Source organism: Arvicola amphibius, chromosome 3 (assembly GCF_903992535.2).
Source record: "Arvicola amphibius chromosome 3, mArvAmp1.2, whole genome shotgun sequence".
Lineage (NCBI taxonomy): Eukaryota > Metazoa > Chordata > Mammalia > Rodentia > Cricetidae > Arvicola > Arvicola amphibius.
In genome coordinates, this window is record NC_052049.1 from 15,336,689 (window position 1) to 15,352,538 (window position 15,850).

Genomic DNA, 15,850 nt, shown 5'->3' on the forward strand with positions numbered 1-15,850 from the left:
CAGGTTATGCTTTAGACATTTACCTACCTGATAGAAGTTATTGTGTAACTTGAGGCAAGATATATATATATATCTTATTATTAATTATAAGATATATTACTAATATATCTTATATATTAACTTATGATATATATTTATATGTGTGTGTGTATTATGTTTTTTATCAATTCTCTCCCCATGTTTACAATGGAATTTTCTCTTACACCCCTTTTATTTTTCTCTCTCTTTCTCAAATTCACTGGGATCCCTTTGTACAGCTGGTAAGTGCTTGCCTTTAAGGCAGTCTAGTGATCATAAATCTTTCAAGGGCTAAATCCCTGAAGCAAGTTCACTCTTTTTGCCCAGAAATCTCCAATTACAAATTGTTTCTCAGATAGAGACAGAATTTGTCATCCTTTTCCCCATTTATGCTGGAATTTTGAACTGGCTTGATCTTGTGAAAGTGTGATTCATTCCTTCACAGTTGCTGTGAGTTTCTGGTTACAATAGCCCTGCCACATCCAGTGAATACTGTCTTTCTGCAAATGCTCACTGCTTCTCGACTTACACCCTCATATTCAGTAATACCAGTGGTTTGTGCTATGGGGTGTGATGTAAATGACCCCTGTGGAGCTAAGAGCACTGCTATATTTTTCCCTGATTTTGTCCAGTTTTGACATTATCATCAATTCATGATTGGTACTGTTTACTCACAAAAACATCCCTGACTGTATATAAGTCCTAGAAGGGAATCAAATACTATTGTTACCCTAACTTTCATCTGAGTTAATTTTTTTTTGTTGTTGTTTTTTTCGAGACGGGGTTTCCCTGTAGTTTCTAGAGCCTGTCCTGGAACTAGCTCTTGTAGACCGAGTTAATTTTTTAAAATGAAAATAATAAGAAGTTTTTAATAAATATAACATGCAAATACATATACTACTGACATTTATAATGAATTATTAAATATTAATTTTAGTAAATTATAATATGAATCTACTAGCATTCACTCTCAGTTCTGAGTATATGATTGTTTTCTCTTTAAAATATGCTTTAATTATAATGCAATGATATCATTTTTCTCCATCCTTTTTTCCATCTATCCTATTCCAGATGTTCCTTCCTCAATCTCTCTTATGAACCCCACTGCAAGTTGACAGCCTTTTTTATTATTATTGCTACACATGTACATAACACATGTGTATGTATGTGTGTATGTGTAAAACTTTTGTTGTTGTTGTTGTCTGTGTGTATGTTGTTTCAGAGATGAATGTTTTCCATGAAACAATTTATAAGAGGGCTCATTCTTGAGAGATGCTAATTCTGCTCTTCCCTGTATTTATTAGCTTCTAGCATTGATTAGTTCTTTTTCTAGTGGTGCGACTATGTGAAATTTCCCCCCTTCCACAGTAACTGATTCATCATTTCAGTTTTGTTGATGCAGCTATTCCCAGGAAAACATTACAACAACATATTTCTAGATACTCTGTTCTTCCATTCTTTCCACTCTCGTCTATGAGGTTTCCTAACAATAGAGGCAAGAGACGCGATGGAATTGTATCAGTTGGGTCAGTGCCCTGGACAGTCGTTTGTAGTTTTCTGTGGTGGCCTCCATTTACCCTAAAGAGAGATATGCTACACTTATCCAGGAAACACAGCTGCACAAGTTGTGTTTCTGAGCTGTAGGCTAAGTTTATATCTTTATACCTGTAGAGTAGCTCATCTCTCATCTCTTATCAAAGAAGCGTTTTTGCTCACTAGATGGAAATATACACAGAGGTCCACAACTGCTCAACTACAGAAATTTGCTACTTGTTATGCATGTGTTTTAAGACTGACAGTGTGGGATTGGATAGTTTATGGGTAAGGTAGCCACTGCAGAAGACTAATACTACTTGTCTCAGCAGTCTGGGGGTTTCTTTATTTATGGGTTGGACTTCATGAGACTTTCCTGTCCACGTTGACATGCCTATTGTTATTTTACACGTTTTATTTAGACAACATTGTTGAGAGATTTCACATACAAAGCCTCCCTGTTATGTATAAAAAGATGCTATCTCAAAGCAGGCTTCGGGAGACTCTGGCTCTTACCATCTTTTTATCTTTAGTTTTAGTTTTTTAGTTATGCTTCCTGTGCCTGGGCTTAATGATTGCATCGTAGACGAATCCATTGGGGTTGGGCAGAATGCAGTCAGTTGTTCTCTACATTTTATTAGCTGTAAATTTCTATTATACTATGCACCTGATGCAAAGAGAAACTTCACGAAGAGAACTGAAAGCAGAATTTATCTTTAGATATAAGGACATGAGATTAGAATGTGGGCAATAGAATTCAGTTAGAAATTATACTGGTTTGGGGAAGTGGAAGTAGTATGTTATTCTTTAAAGTTAATGACATTCCCAGTTATAAGTCTTCAGTTGGTTAGATTCAAAGTATTGAACATGATTTTTCCCCTATTGAGAGAGTCTTAAGAACAATAAAACAAATGTTGGCTTACTCAAGGTAAATATTTCTTGATTGCAACACTGGAGATACATTGGGATCATTTCTATTGTCCACAGGTTTGATATCTTCCTAAAACAGCTTGCATAGCATCTTCTGATACTATGAGAACTGATTATATGTGTATACACATGTAAACATATGAAATTATGAAAGATGGCTCCTGGAATTAGTGCTATTCTCATTGTTTCATAATTTTTAGTATATGATTATATGTGCATGCATATATAACTTTACTAATACATATGAGAAGTTATTTTTTGCTTTTTCGAGATCTTTAATTCATCTTTCTCTTTTTCTTTGTGTTATCCATTCTCTGCTTTTAATATCCTGAATCCTGTTGTTTTTTTTCCATTTCTTGACTCATAGTCCATGTGGCCTACGAATCTTCCTATTTAGAGGTGCTTTTGCCTCACCCCTACTCCACATATTTCATTTTTACTTGCCTATGTTCTGTGATTCGTCAAGGTTATATACACATCCATCAGAATATTTAGACCTATGCAGGACAATTAAGAAAGAACATGCCTTGTTTGTTTTTATGTCTGGGTCTGGGTTAACTCATCCTGTATGACATTTTCCAAGTCTATCTATATAAAAAGTTCATTTTTTGTTACATCTGAATACTATAAATTAACCGTGATTGCATGCCACATTTTCACTATCTGTTAATCGATTTAAGGTTGTTTCCATTTCCTAGCTATTATGAATAAAGTGACAACGTGGCTGGACAACTGTCTCCGGAGTAGGGTTTTGTGTCTTCAGGGCATATGCCAAGGAGTATTACAACTGGTTAATATGATAGTTCTATTTCTAGCTTTTGGGGAATTTTTCCCACTGATACCGACATTAGCTTTACCCATTTGCAATCCTGCCAACGGTGAAGTAGGACTCACTTTTCTCTATATTCTCATTAGCATTTGTTGTCAGTTATTGGAAAATGTCCATTTTGCCAAAGCATTTTACAGTTTTTCTGGAGAAAAGGCCAGTGTGTCTGCTCTCGCTTGTATGTAGGATATCTGTGTCCTATTAGGTACATGTATGACTTTGTTAAGTCTTTTATATACACTAATCCTCTAAGAATGATTCTTTTAAGAACACTACTGCTTAATTGTGTATCAAAATTGAATATTTTTATATTTCTATAATTCCATACTATAAAAAATGGATTTACACTTATGGGTGTACTAAAATATGGCTCACTAAGTGTTCTTTGTTTTTTTTTTTTTTTTATTTTATTTTTTTATTTTTTTTTTATTTTTTTTTTTGTTTGTTGTTTCTTTTTTTTTTTTCTCATGGTTTATTTTTTTTATATTTAAAAATTTCCATCTCCTTCCCTCCTCCTCCCCCCTCCCTCCCCTCCTTCTCCCCTTTCTCTCCCCTCCTTCTCCCCCTTCCCTCCCCTCCCCTCCACCCATACCTCCCCTCCCTCCCTCTCAAGGCCAAGGAGCCATCAGGGTTCCCCACTCTATGCTAAGACCAAGGTCCTCCCAACTCCCCCCAGGTCCAGGAAGGTGATCTACCAAGCTGAGAAGGCTCCCACAGAGCCCGTCCATGAAGAACAATCAGAGCCCAGAGCCATTGTCCTTTGCTTCTCAGTCAGCCCCCGCTGTTGGAATGGGACTGATGGATCATGCGACCAAACCCGTCTCTCTGAGTGTGACTAAGTGTTCTTTGAAAGCTCAAGGCTTATAAATACCATTGCATTAAACATTTGCAAGAAAAAAACATATCTTTCAAGACTTATCTCAGGTTCTTTCATATCTGTGAATTCTTTCTTGAATTCCTCAACATCCTGCATATAATCTTATCTTTTGCTGTATCAACACAATCATGAGGAATGTGTGAATTGTACTATATACAGAGAATTATTGAAATTATGTCACTTGAGAAAAATATTTTCTAGTACAATGAAACAAGCTTAATTGAATGAAAATATAAGTTTTAGAACATTCTAGTTATTCATGAAGTTACCTCATTTTAGTGTCTTGGTTTTCTTATGTTCAAAATACAGATACTAATAACATCCTTCATAATTCTATTTTGAAGGTTACGCAATTTTATCTGTGTAAGGCAATTAAAACAGTACCCAGAGGAAGCATTTAATAAATTTTACCTATTATAATTGCAACCTGGGGACCTTCATATTTCCATTTAGCCCACAATATTTAATGCTGTCTCAAGTTATAATGCATTCTGCATTAAAAATATGGTGGGAAAGCGGTGCATCTGAAAGCAGTGTCCACGAGTGGTTCAGTTTTGTCTATTTCTTTTGGAAAATACAAATTGAAGAAATACTGTCAGCTGCAATTGTTAAAATGACAAGTCAAAGTTTTCCGTAAGACTAAGTGGGCAGTATTTTCTTGGAGCATATGCCATGACTATGTCAGAACAGTTTTATAGGCGTACAGTGAATTCTCCCTGTGCAAATCCAAGCAATTATGTGTCAATCTGCATATATTCTAAGCTTTTGTTCTTATTATTCTCCTTTCTTTTTGCCTGTGCTTTAACTGATAAATTCATAAAATATATTTTGCAGATGAAACTGATATCTATATTAAATTACAGATATTATATAAGCTTTTATTTATCCTGGGTTTATTACTAAATGAAAAAGTTATTTTTGTGGAAAGGACTGCCATTTTCATAGAATATTACTCCACCTTACTTGAATAGAAATAAACTAATATTAACCATCAGCAATGCCATAGTTTGATTCCCCGTGAACAGGTGCCAAACTCAGTATCTTCCAACATTAAGTCTAAAATTGTCAGTATCAATGCTTATGGCATATAAGCTGTGCCAGCATCTCACTTGACAAGATTGTGTGAGGCCATCTTGGTGTAAAGCTTTATTAAACTTAATATCTCTCCGAAAAAGTTTTCAATAAAACTAATCTGCTAATTATGTTTTTCTTTTATGTTATTTCTAAAAAGAAACAGAATCTCGAATCTGAGTCTTGTTGACAGTAGTCAGCAGACCACTGTGCTCAGTATTCTTCAATATTCCACTTTCATTGTTCCTGAATCATTTATTGTTTAAGCTAATTAACCTTTCTAAAACCAGACTCAAAGTCTTTTCTAGAAATAAAAGGAATGTAAATATATTTATGTCTGTGTACACTTATGCATACAATGTCATGAATTAATCTCTGTGCTGTCATAATTCTATTCCCAAATCCAGAAGCATCAACATAGAGTTAATCAAATTTTAATTAGTTTTCTTGTGGAAAAGAAATCTTGGCAACTGATGTTTCATTAATTTAGAAACACATTTTGGTATGATAGCCGTGTATTCTTAGCACCTATTACAATGAGATATACATGTCTATAGAAAATGATATTTACACATAAAAATTTAACTATTAGACATACTCTTTTTTAATCCAATTCACAAGTAATTAATCCTCCAGTCAACTAGATGAATTCTATACTGTCATTTAAATTATGAAGATGAAATTCTAAAATCTCATGCAATAGTTTCAAAACAAAATTCCTAGATCCAATTTATTTGTATACATTGGGCAAGGAAATGATACTCTACCAAGGAAAACGCACAGATTCAAATATACAAAATCATCCCAAAATTTTCTACAAATTTATACTTTTATCACCTTCAATTCTGGTAGCTAATGTCCATGCATCTGTATCAGTCAAAAACAAAGACTAAGGTAGTCTCTTTAGTCTTCTAATATGAAATTTCAAGTGATGTCAGAAAGCGTAAGCAGAGCTAAAATAATTGATGTCTGTGGAGCAGATTTTGAAATCTATGCTCTTTTTTTATTACCCTGTATTTCTTATTCTAATAAAGAAATAAGAATAGTATAAAAGAGCTACATGAAATAATCATAAACTGAAGTATTTATATTAACATTTAGGCTTAAATGATAGGATTGAGGGATCATATAAATGTCCACTTTGTGTACTACACTCAGAGATTTCTGCCTTCTAGCGTTACATCTTCAATATTGTCTGAGAGTTTTCTTATTGTTAGTGCACTATTGTAAGCATTGAGGGTAACCTGTTCTGAGTTGAACTTTTTGGGCTTCAATGTCTTTCTGTCTACTTTGTGTGAGTTCTATGTTCCACACAGTTCATGGGTTTTCAGAATGCTTAGAAAAATATTGATCAGATACCATGATTTCTGCACTTATTCCAAGTTATCTTATTGCAATTGTTGCAATTTTCGTTTGTAGTTTTACTTTAAGTTTATGCCATTCAATCAGCAGATTTCAGGAACATATTTATGTATTTATACGTGTGTGTGTGTGTGTGTGTGTGTGTGTGTGTGTGTGTGTGCATGTGTGTGGTAATAATAAGCAAAGAGCAAAATACCAAAAATGTGAGAAGTAAATTTTTTTTATACTATATGGAGATTTGGCGATTAATGTAATAATATTTTAATATCAGTTTCTTTTAAAAAATAAAGAAGTCACAAGATTAAGTTAAAGTAATTACTTTCTGATGGGAAAAGTTTTTTTGGTTTGGTTTTTAGAAAGGCATACATTCTATATATTCTTAAATATGTAAATTGTAACAAACAAAATATAAGCAAAAATATTCATGCAGTTGCTAGACATTTTAGGTAAAAGTATCTTGCATAGGTTCTCCAAACTCCTAAATGATTACATCTTCAAAGATTTTAACTGGACTGAAAAACAAAATGGTAAAATTAGGTGTAGTGTACTGTGACAGCCAGATATTAGAGGAGCAACCATTGTCTGGTAAAGGAAACATGATAGTCAGAATAATGGATCTGGCCTGGGTGAAGACACAATATTCTTGTTTTTCTGGTTAATCACTTGATAAAGGAATGCCAACTACCCTTTAGAAAGGAGAGAACATTGTAGAGAACCCTGATGGCTCTTTGGCCTGGAGAGGGAGGGAGTGGGGGTATGGGTGGAGGGGAGGGGAGGGAAGGGGGAGGAGGAGGGGAGGAGATGGCAATTTTTAATAAAAAAATAAATAAACTGGAAAAAAAAAGAAGGGGCCATCACTATAAGACATGCTAAACAGATCGGGAGTTTAATTCCTGTCCCCACACATAAGGCCCATAAGCCAACTTGAGGGCACATGAGTTTTGCTGTTTTTTTTCCACTTTTCTCAGAAAGCTAGATTAATTTTCCATTTTCAGTTTTCAGCCTCTTCTTGCCAGTGCTTTCAGGAACATAAGGGACGTTGCTATGTGGCAGACCTCTATATCAGCAGCTCAAAAGACTTGCTACTTTTTTATTTTGCTGTGTTTGTTTGTGTGTTTGTTTGTTTATTATTTTCTTCTCCACTCTTATCTTCTATACAGTTATGAAGCTTCTGAGATTTACTATTTGCCTGCCTTGGGTGTTTTTAGTTTTAAATTCTAATAATATTTTAACAGGACTAAAAAATTGTGGTAAGAATAAGTGTAATGTGCATGCAAGAGAAAAGAGAAAGAAAGAGAGAGAGGGAGGGAGGGGAGAGGGAGAGAGAGAGAGACCGAGAGAGGGAGAGAACTTGTCTGATATGCTGCCAAGCATGGTGACCTCAGTTTAATCCTTGAACCCTACCTGGTGGACAAAGACAGTAGACTCAATCAAATTGTCCTTTGACCTCACACACACATTCTTTTGTATTTGTGTTCAGACATGTGTACACATAGAATAAATAAATAAATTTTAGGGAACTGTTGCTGAAACCAGACCATGATAAAACAAATGTATTAGAAATGAACTCTATGTAGTATGCTATAGTTTAAAAGGAAAAGAGTAAGGACATATTACAGTTAGGAAGGACTAATACATTCAATTTATAGTATTTATGCACAACCATTTGTCCTTGAGTCTGGAAATGGATGACTATTACAGACTGTCAATCAACAATAATGCACTATTCCTATTCTTTCGATGTAATATAAGCTTTTCAAATTCTTGTCATTAAAACTGGGAACAGAATAAAAACTATCTTAACAAACCCATGGGGAAATTGGAAAATAGAAGCAAAGAGGGAGAAAGGGATATTGCAAGGCTTACTCAGGCTAGACTCAGGAAAAGGAACCATTTTCTGGACACTGGAAAGCATCCATACACAGTACAAAATTCATACTCCCCTTCCTATCAAGCAGTTGCCAAAAGAAACCCAGCATTACCTTTCCCACATATTGAGGTTCGGAGCCCATGTATTCTTCCAGCACAAAAAATTGATTCCATACCCAGCCACGTTTAACCCGTTGGAAATGGGGTTGTCTCTCCGGCAGGTGGATAACATTTTCTTTTGATTGTGTGGCTAAAGTCTGTTGTGGCTGTGGCTGAAGTGGTGTTAGGAGACCTCCATCAAACAGGATCCAGAGAAGCAGGCATAAAGAGTTCCGTGTAAGCATTGGCAAAGACTTTCTCCCACGGCGGAGTAATAAATACTCCAGTACTTAATGTGGAGTCGTAGGATCCAGGGTTGAGGTGTCTGTGGCTGTGACCACTGGGATTTCTGTTTTAGTGGAGAGAGGGTAGTTCACACATTGATGATCTGTAGCTTTCTTCTTTATTACATTCCATCTAAAGAGACCTACAAAATAGATCAACAAACATCCATCAAGTTTGTGAAACTCCATGGTGACTTTCATAGAAACTATCACTGCATCTTCTATTTAAAAAAAAAAAAAAACGTGATTAATTGAGGAGTGGTTAACCCACTTCAACCAGTTAGTTTAGATTAAGTTTTATCTTATTAAGTTTATGTATGTATAAAACATTAGGTTTTATACATACATAAAATTATCAATTACAATGAAGCCTAGTGTGTATTATCAACAAAAGTAACACATTTATATGCATTAGTTACTCGTAGAGGAAATAGAACAATAATGCAAGAGTGAATTATTGAGTTAGAGTAGCATTTGTAGTTTAGCCTGCATGGCTATCATTGTTTCCTTACATCTATCCTGTGCATTTTATGCATCCCAACTCTTCATTCTAGTATTCAAGAGGCAATGGCACATCCTCTCCCATCCTTGGTAATACAAATGAAAGGGGTCTCCAATTGTTCACAAAGGCGTTCCGGTCAGAGATAAATAAACCGAGGTTGAGAACAAACACTTTAGACAGGAAAAAGAAAAGAAATAATTTTAAATAATCCTTCTGAAGTTAGAAAATTGAAATGATCATACCATTGGGCTTGAGGATGATCAAATAGAAAAGAAAGATCTCATTAAAATAGAAATGAATGACAGGACACCCATTAAAAGATTCCTACATTTTCTATTTAAAAAGAGCAATGAGTTCTCTATACTTTGTACAGTAAAACTTCTGTGCAGGAATTTATTTTATATACAGTGTTTATCTCAGAAATGGCATTCTATTGAATAAAAATTATGTTATGCTTTTAAGTGAAATGATAATAAACATTTCAGCATATTGAGGACATTCAGTGAGTAAAATGTCCACTGCTCAGGAATGAGGACCTGTGGACTATATCACCCAAACCTTCAGAATAGCCACTGTGGCTTCTCTGTCCTCAGCATAAAGGTAAAGGAGGAGTGGCATGCAGGCACATTCCAGGGGCTCCCTAAATAGAAAAATTAAATGAAATTAGAAGTTCTAGACTTTGTGGACACACACACACACACACACACAAACACACACACACACACACACACACACACCTATACACAATATCAAAATAAGGAAAAAGAAATATAATATGCATTTTACTGCAATAATGTCTGCCTAACTACAATAGATCAGCCCTGAGTCAAGGAAGATACTATCCTTTGCCTTGGTTAAGGCGGAAACAGGAGACAAATGAACAGAGGATTAAATAAAGCAGATAAAATTATATCAACGTGAAAACACATGCAACACATTCTGATGACAAGAAATAAAAGGCCAACAGTAGTCCTGTGTTTTGTAACAAAGTATTTGGCATAGTCAGAGTAGTTTTATATTATATTCTGTAATGTAAAACGTGTGCATGTGTAGAGGGAGAGAGGTGATTTCTCAGTCAGTCAATTTTAATTCAGCCTCGAATGAATTATTTTACACTGTCAAAATTATTATTATTCAGTCATGCTCTGAACACTTGATGTGGGAATACATTACTATGACTGAGATAAGACATTAGGCGGGGAGTGTACAAGAGATCTCTGAGTGTCGCTTATATGGGCACTCACTCCTATAAGCAGAAATTGAAGCAGGCTTCAAGATTTTCTGTAGTATTTTTTACTTTTATGATTGTGACTCTTTGGTCTGATAAATTAAAATTTATTATTTTGTTACCTCTTTCAATTCTGGACAAGATAATGTTTGTACAATACCACCTTATATATTTGTATTATCAAATCCAATCTGGCAATCATTGGGATAATTAGGCTCTTTGTTTGAAATTTAGGAAGTAGCTTTTGAAATGTAAACTGAACCTGTTTTAGCTTACATAATTTTAACTGTTTGATACAAAAGATATGATATCTAATGACACTACTAATCTCTAAGTTTATTATTTGGTAACATAATGTGATACATATACATATATATATATGTGTGTGTGTGTATTTATATTACTCATATATATACATATAAACATTTATACATAAATACACACACATATATACATATATATGTATATGTATATATCTTTTATTTACTTTTGCTATTTTGCTAGGCTTGATTACCAGAAAATAAAAATTAGGTACACAGCAAATATTTGTGAGGGATGTTATTTTCTGTTGATTTGTTCTTTAAAAAATAAGTTAATCAGAAATGGTGACTTTTACATGCTTTTATTCTTGACAACCAAAGTCAAATATTTAGCCTAAACTACATCGTATCTATGCTTGTATCCAGATCAAAATCTTAGGAAACATTTGCTTCTTGTTTTCATTTTTTTTTTTTTTTCGAGACAGGGTTTCTCTGTGGCTTTGGAGCCTGTCCTGGAACTAGCTCTTGTAGACCAGGCTGGTCTCGAACTCACAGAGATTCGCCTGCCTCTGCCTCCCGAGTGCTGGGATTAAAGGCGTGCGCCACCACCGCCCGGCTCAAAAGACATTTCTATAACAGGTTTTCAAATTAAATTTACTAAGGTGAAACCATTTTATAAGCCACTATGTTTGCAGTTTTTTCCCGTTAAAGCAGAAAAGCAATGCTAAAAATTGTCATAAGATTCAAATAATCTAGAGCCCCAAAAAGACCGGTGTTGAGCACAAAGTAACTAAAGCTGAACTCTCTGGTTCCTTTAAGCCCTTACTAGGTAGACATGTCATTGTAATTTGCTACATTCTTTCCAGTTTTTCTGCAGCTGTACCTTTCTCTTTTTTCCATATGATTTTCTCCAGCTATACCCATCAGATTACCTTGTCTTCTCATTTTATGGTAGAATGCAATCAAATCTCACCTCTAAATGTTGGAAATTGAATTGGGTACATTGGGAAGTAGAGTCAGTTTTCTTCAGAAAGGCAGCCACAGAGAGGCAACTCATGTTCTAGTTAATGGCTGTTACACCCATGCTCATAGAGACTTTGCAAGTGGACTTGGTGTAGAGGGAGAGAGAGAGAGCACATGAAATCTAGTGGGGTAAGTGTAGAAATGATTAGGGCAGGGATTAAAGGACAGAATGAGGGATAGATTTGATCAAAACACTCATGTGCATGATGAAATTCTCAAACAATAAAAGTAGATTTTAATTTTTATAAATTTATAAATAATTTATAAATAATAAATAATTTAATAGTTGATTTAAATTTCTAGATAATTGCTAGTGATAATGCATGGGCTGAGAGGAGGCCTATATGTAATGTTACATCTTGTAATGAAGCCACTACTTGACTCTAATTTTTTTTAGAATGCAAAGCTCTTTCCTCATATCAAATTATAGTTTACAATTATGAATTAACAGCCTATATAGACATCCATGACTTTGAATTCAAACACTTTAGTTTTAATCCTATTAATACCAAGGAACATTCAGATGTTTATTCTTGCCCATTCTTTCTGGCATACTATTCAAGTGCAAGAAGCTATGAAGTAGAAGTCATATCTCTTTCCTCATTTTTATTCTCCAATAATTCTAATATTGAGCCTATGTAAGTCATTGGCTAAGGAAGAAATATTCTAACAAAAAGATACCATTTTTTCTTCTCTACATCAAAAGCAGTAGGTTTAGCCTTCAGATCTTTAATGGACATTTGTGTGGCCCACACCTCTAATACCCACACATGGTAGGTAGAGGCAACAGGATCAGGGTTTCAGGGTTCTTCTTAGTGGCATAGGAGGTTCAAGGCCAAAGAGGGCTACATGGATCCCTTTCTTGAAACAAAGAAAACATTTAAAAGCATCTACTCTATTTCTACGAAAGGCATTAAATCTAAAGTTTTAAGAAGCCTTTCTAACCTCGCGTGGGTGTGGATATTTTATACTACAAATTCCCTGGTTCTCTTCTCCTTCAAAGTTTCTGTCAATATTCAAACCCCATTTCGTCAACCTAACTTGAATATAAACTGTTTCTGTATCTTTCTTTTGTCTCTCAGCTTTCTATAAATTAAGATGGTCACAGGAACTATGGGGATAAAATCAGACTTCTTATCTTTTTGACTAGAATATAAATAAGCCTATTTTTCATTGTCTTTTGGATACATGGAAATTGAGTTGGAGAGATTGTAGGTCTAGTAGTCCAGATACGGTAATACTGGTCTGGTAAGAAGTGTTCACTAAGTTTGGAAAGATTATGTCGAGCTTTGAAAACAGACTATTTTCTACACAGTGCTTCTAATTCTGTGTATGTAAATAGTTTTTTTAATGTGCTGATAGTACACCCATTTCATAGAATAAATTATATAATACAGAAATTTAAATTGTGCCCAGGATCTACGATTTAGACAAACATAAGCAGGATTTATTTTGGCAGTGGAAACCTAGGATTCACACCCATAAGTATTATACTCTGTTCTTTAGTTGTCAATTAATGAGAAGGCTGTTTCAATAAGAAACAGGTTAAACTCCCAGAAAAACGAAATATTTGCTTAAAAGCCTAACCAAATTATTTCCACCAAACTGAGCACGTGTTTTATTTAGTATTGCACACCTTACATTTTTATGGGTCCTCTTTGCTCTTCTGTGAAACAGAAACTTTTCAGCTACCAGGTTAATATACACACTTTGAAGGAAGGAGATCTTGTATTCTCACCTTTCACCCTTGGGATGTGAGGAGAATGCTTAATTCTAAGAAGTAGCAAGAAAATAATCACTCTTTGACAGTAGTGGTGCATTCCCATGATTGGAAAATGCCTGCCAATTCTCAAAGGGCTCCTAACAGCTCAGCTAATCAGCCCAGCAAGGCGGCAGAGGAGTGCTAATCCTGGGAGTAAGTGTGGCACAGAGAAGGTAAGGTCACTTCCAGCTGGGCCTGGCTTCTTTATAGCTAATCTGAAACGTGAATGCAGTTCTGGGGTCAGAGATTTGGGGTCACATGCTGCCTGATCTTGCTGATAGCTGAAGAACCTATGGATGACCTCCAGACTTGGAATACTTAAAAATAATAAATAGGATAATTAAATAATTAATAGACAAACATGCTTTGGAGGAAGACACATTTGTGCTATGTCTTAAAACAAATCATGCCACAGTTTTGTGATAAGGAACTGTCAATTGGTATTTGCACTGAGAAATACAGTACACATAATTCATCTATGTACAGAGTTTTTAACAGGCCTACGCAACTGTTTTAAATTTCACTTTTTTAGAACAGATATTAGAGTATATTCTGTGCTAATCTCATTGTTTTATGACCGTAATCTCCATCTGAACTCATTTTAAGTTTTCACAACTTCAGTAAGCAAATCAACAAAAGTTTTTAGTCCATGATAGCCATTCCAGCAGATCCGAGTCTCTTGTCAAACATATCAAACATGGGCTTTTAAAACAATAAATCGCAGGACTGAATGCAAGTGAATTGGAACAAGTCCGTTTTTTGTTTTAGAGGGTGGGCATTTGATTTTTGTTTTGTTTTGCCTTTAGAGGAATTAGAAACAACTTATGTTTGTATAACATATAAAGAAAGTTATTAAGCAATTAACATGAGTATACTTCCCCCATGCCCAGAGGTATTGTGATAAACGTAATAGCAGGCCTATTCTCTGTTATCAAGCATCTATAGAATCATAAAGGAGATGTAATTCTTATGAAGGGCATTGCAACAGATATGTTTTATCCCATGTGCCATATCTCACATAAACTGTTTAAAAATGTATGCTTGTATATTATTCTTAATCTTGGGGAAATCCAAAGTGACTTTACAAAGATTTCCGTTGCCTGTTGTGGGTCTGGGGAGGCAAACATCCTTTTAGCAGAGGCAGGAGTAGAAAAGCAGACATATATCAGAACAGTGAAGCAATGTATGAGACACACACTGACAAAAACACTTTCTGTAACTGTATCTCCAGAGCCCGAGGAGGAATCAGCAGTGCACTTCCTTAATAAAGGACTGACTGCCTATAAATTACACTGTAAAAGGTTTCTCCCCATAGGGTGGAATTTATTAAGATCAATTTGAAACACAATTCTAGATTATTTGTAGCACTTGAATACTGCCCATTATTAAGCAATTATTCAATGAGGAATAATACAAATATTAGTAGTTTGTAGTCTATGTTAAATAAGAATTCTATAAAATTATTTTTCAGGAACTTTAATTACAAATAAAGAATACTTTTCTTTACCTCTTCTTTTGTTAAATGCCTTGTTAATTTGCAATCGTAACTGGAAGTGAAATTTATTAAAGTTAGCAGAATGGAGCTGTAATTCCCGTCTTGTCATACCTGGCAAGAAAACTGTTATAATTCTGAAATTATTATGATGTCAAACATAAAATAGGTTTCCTTTCATGATATTTTGCCTTAACTATAATATAAAATGTGAGTTAATTTTATAAATTATGTTGTCTGGATCCTTTTTCATTCTGATATAAACAATAAACTCTTAAGGATTCTAGGAAAATCCAGTAACTCAAGAGTGTAACTGATAGAAAATATTGTTTGAAGACTTTAACTTGTATGTTTATGGAAACTTTTCTCTACAGTTTCACATTAAATTTGTACTTGGGTAAGGTAAATGGCTAAGAATCCACAAAACTTTATGGGGCTTGATTTAACTTAACTAGAAGGAAACTCTGTGAGATACTCGTGGTAGCAAAGCCTTAACTCTTCTGTTTTAAAACAGCAGTGGATACAGGGTGTAGTTAATTTTAATTTAGTTTAATAAGATTAAACTGTCTAGAAGACTGATAAGGCAAACCTGTTGGAGTTCCCTGGCCTGTACTCACAGGCTAGAATAAAAAAGGATACAAGGAAGATGCTTGTTTGGGCAGACAGCCCCACTCTATAACATGAGCTCTATGAAGGGAAATTCTCTGTTTTGCA

At 34.7% G+C, this 15,850-nt stretch overlaps 1 protein-coding gene across 2 annotated transcripts in view; it reads right to left on the reverse strand.

The window, feature by feature from the left end:
* Cdh12 (cadherin 12) overlaps positions 1–8,981 on the reverse strand; it is a 240,259-nt gene extending 231,278 nt beyond the window's left edge. For both annotated transcript variants that reach the window (XM_038322062.1, XM_038322061.1), the window contains exon 1: positions 8,600–8,981. In XM_038322062.1, the coding sequence (XP_038177990.1) occupies positions 8,600–8,830 (231 nt within the window). In that variant the 5' untranslated portion in view covers positions 8,831–8,981. The remainder of the gene's footprint in view (positions 1–8,599) is intronic.
* Between the last annotated feature and the right edge of the window lie 6,869 nt (positions 8,982–15,850).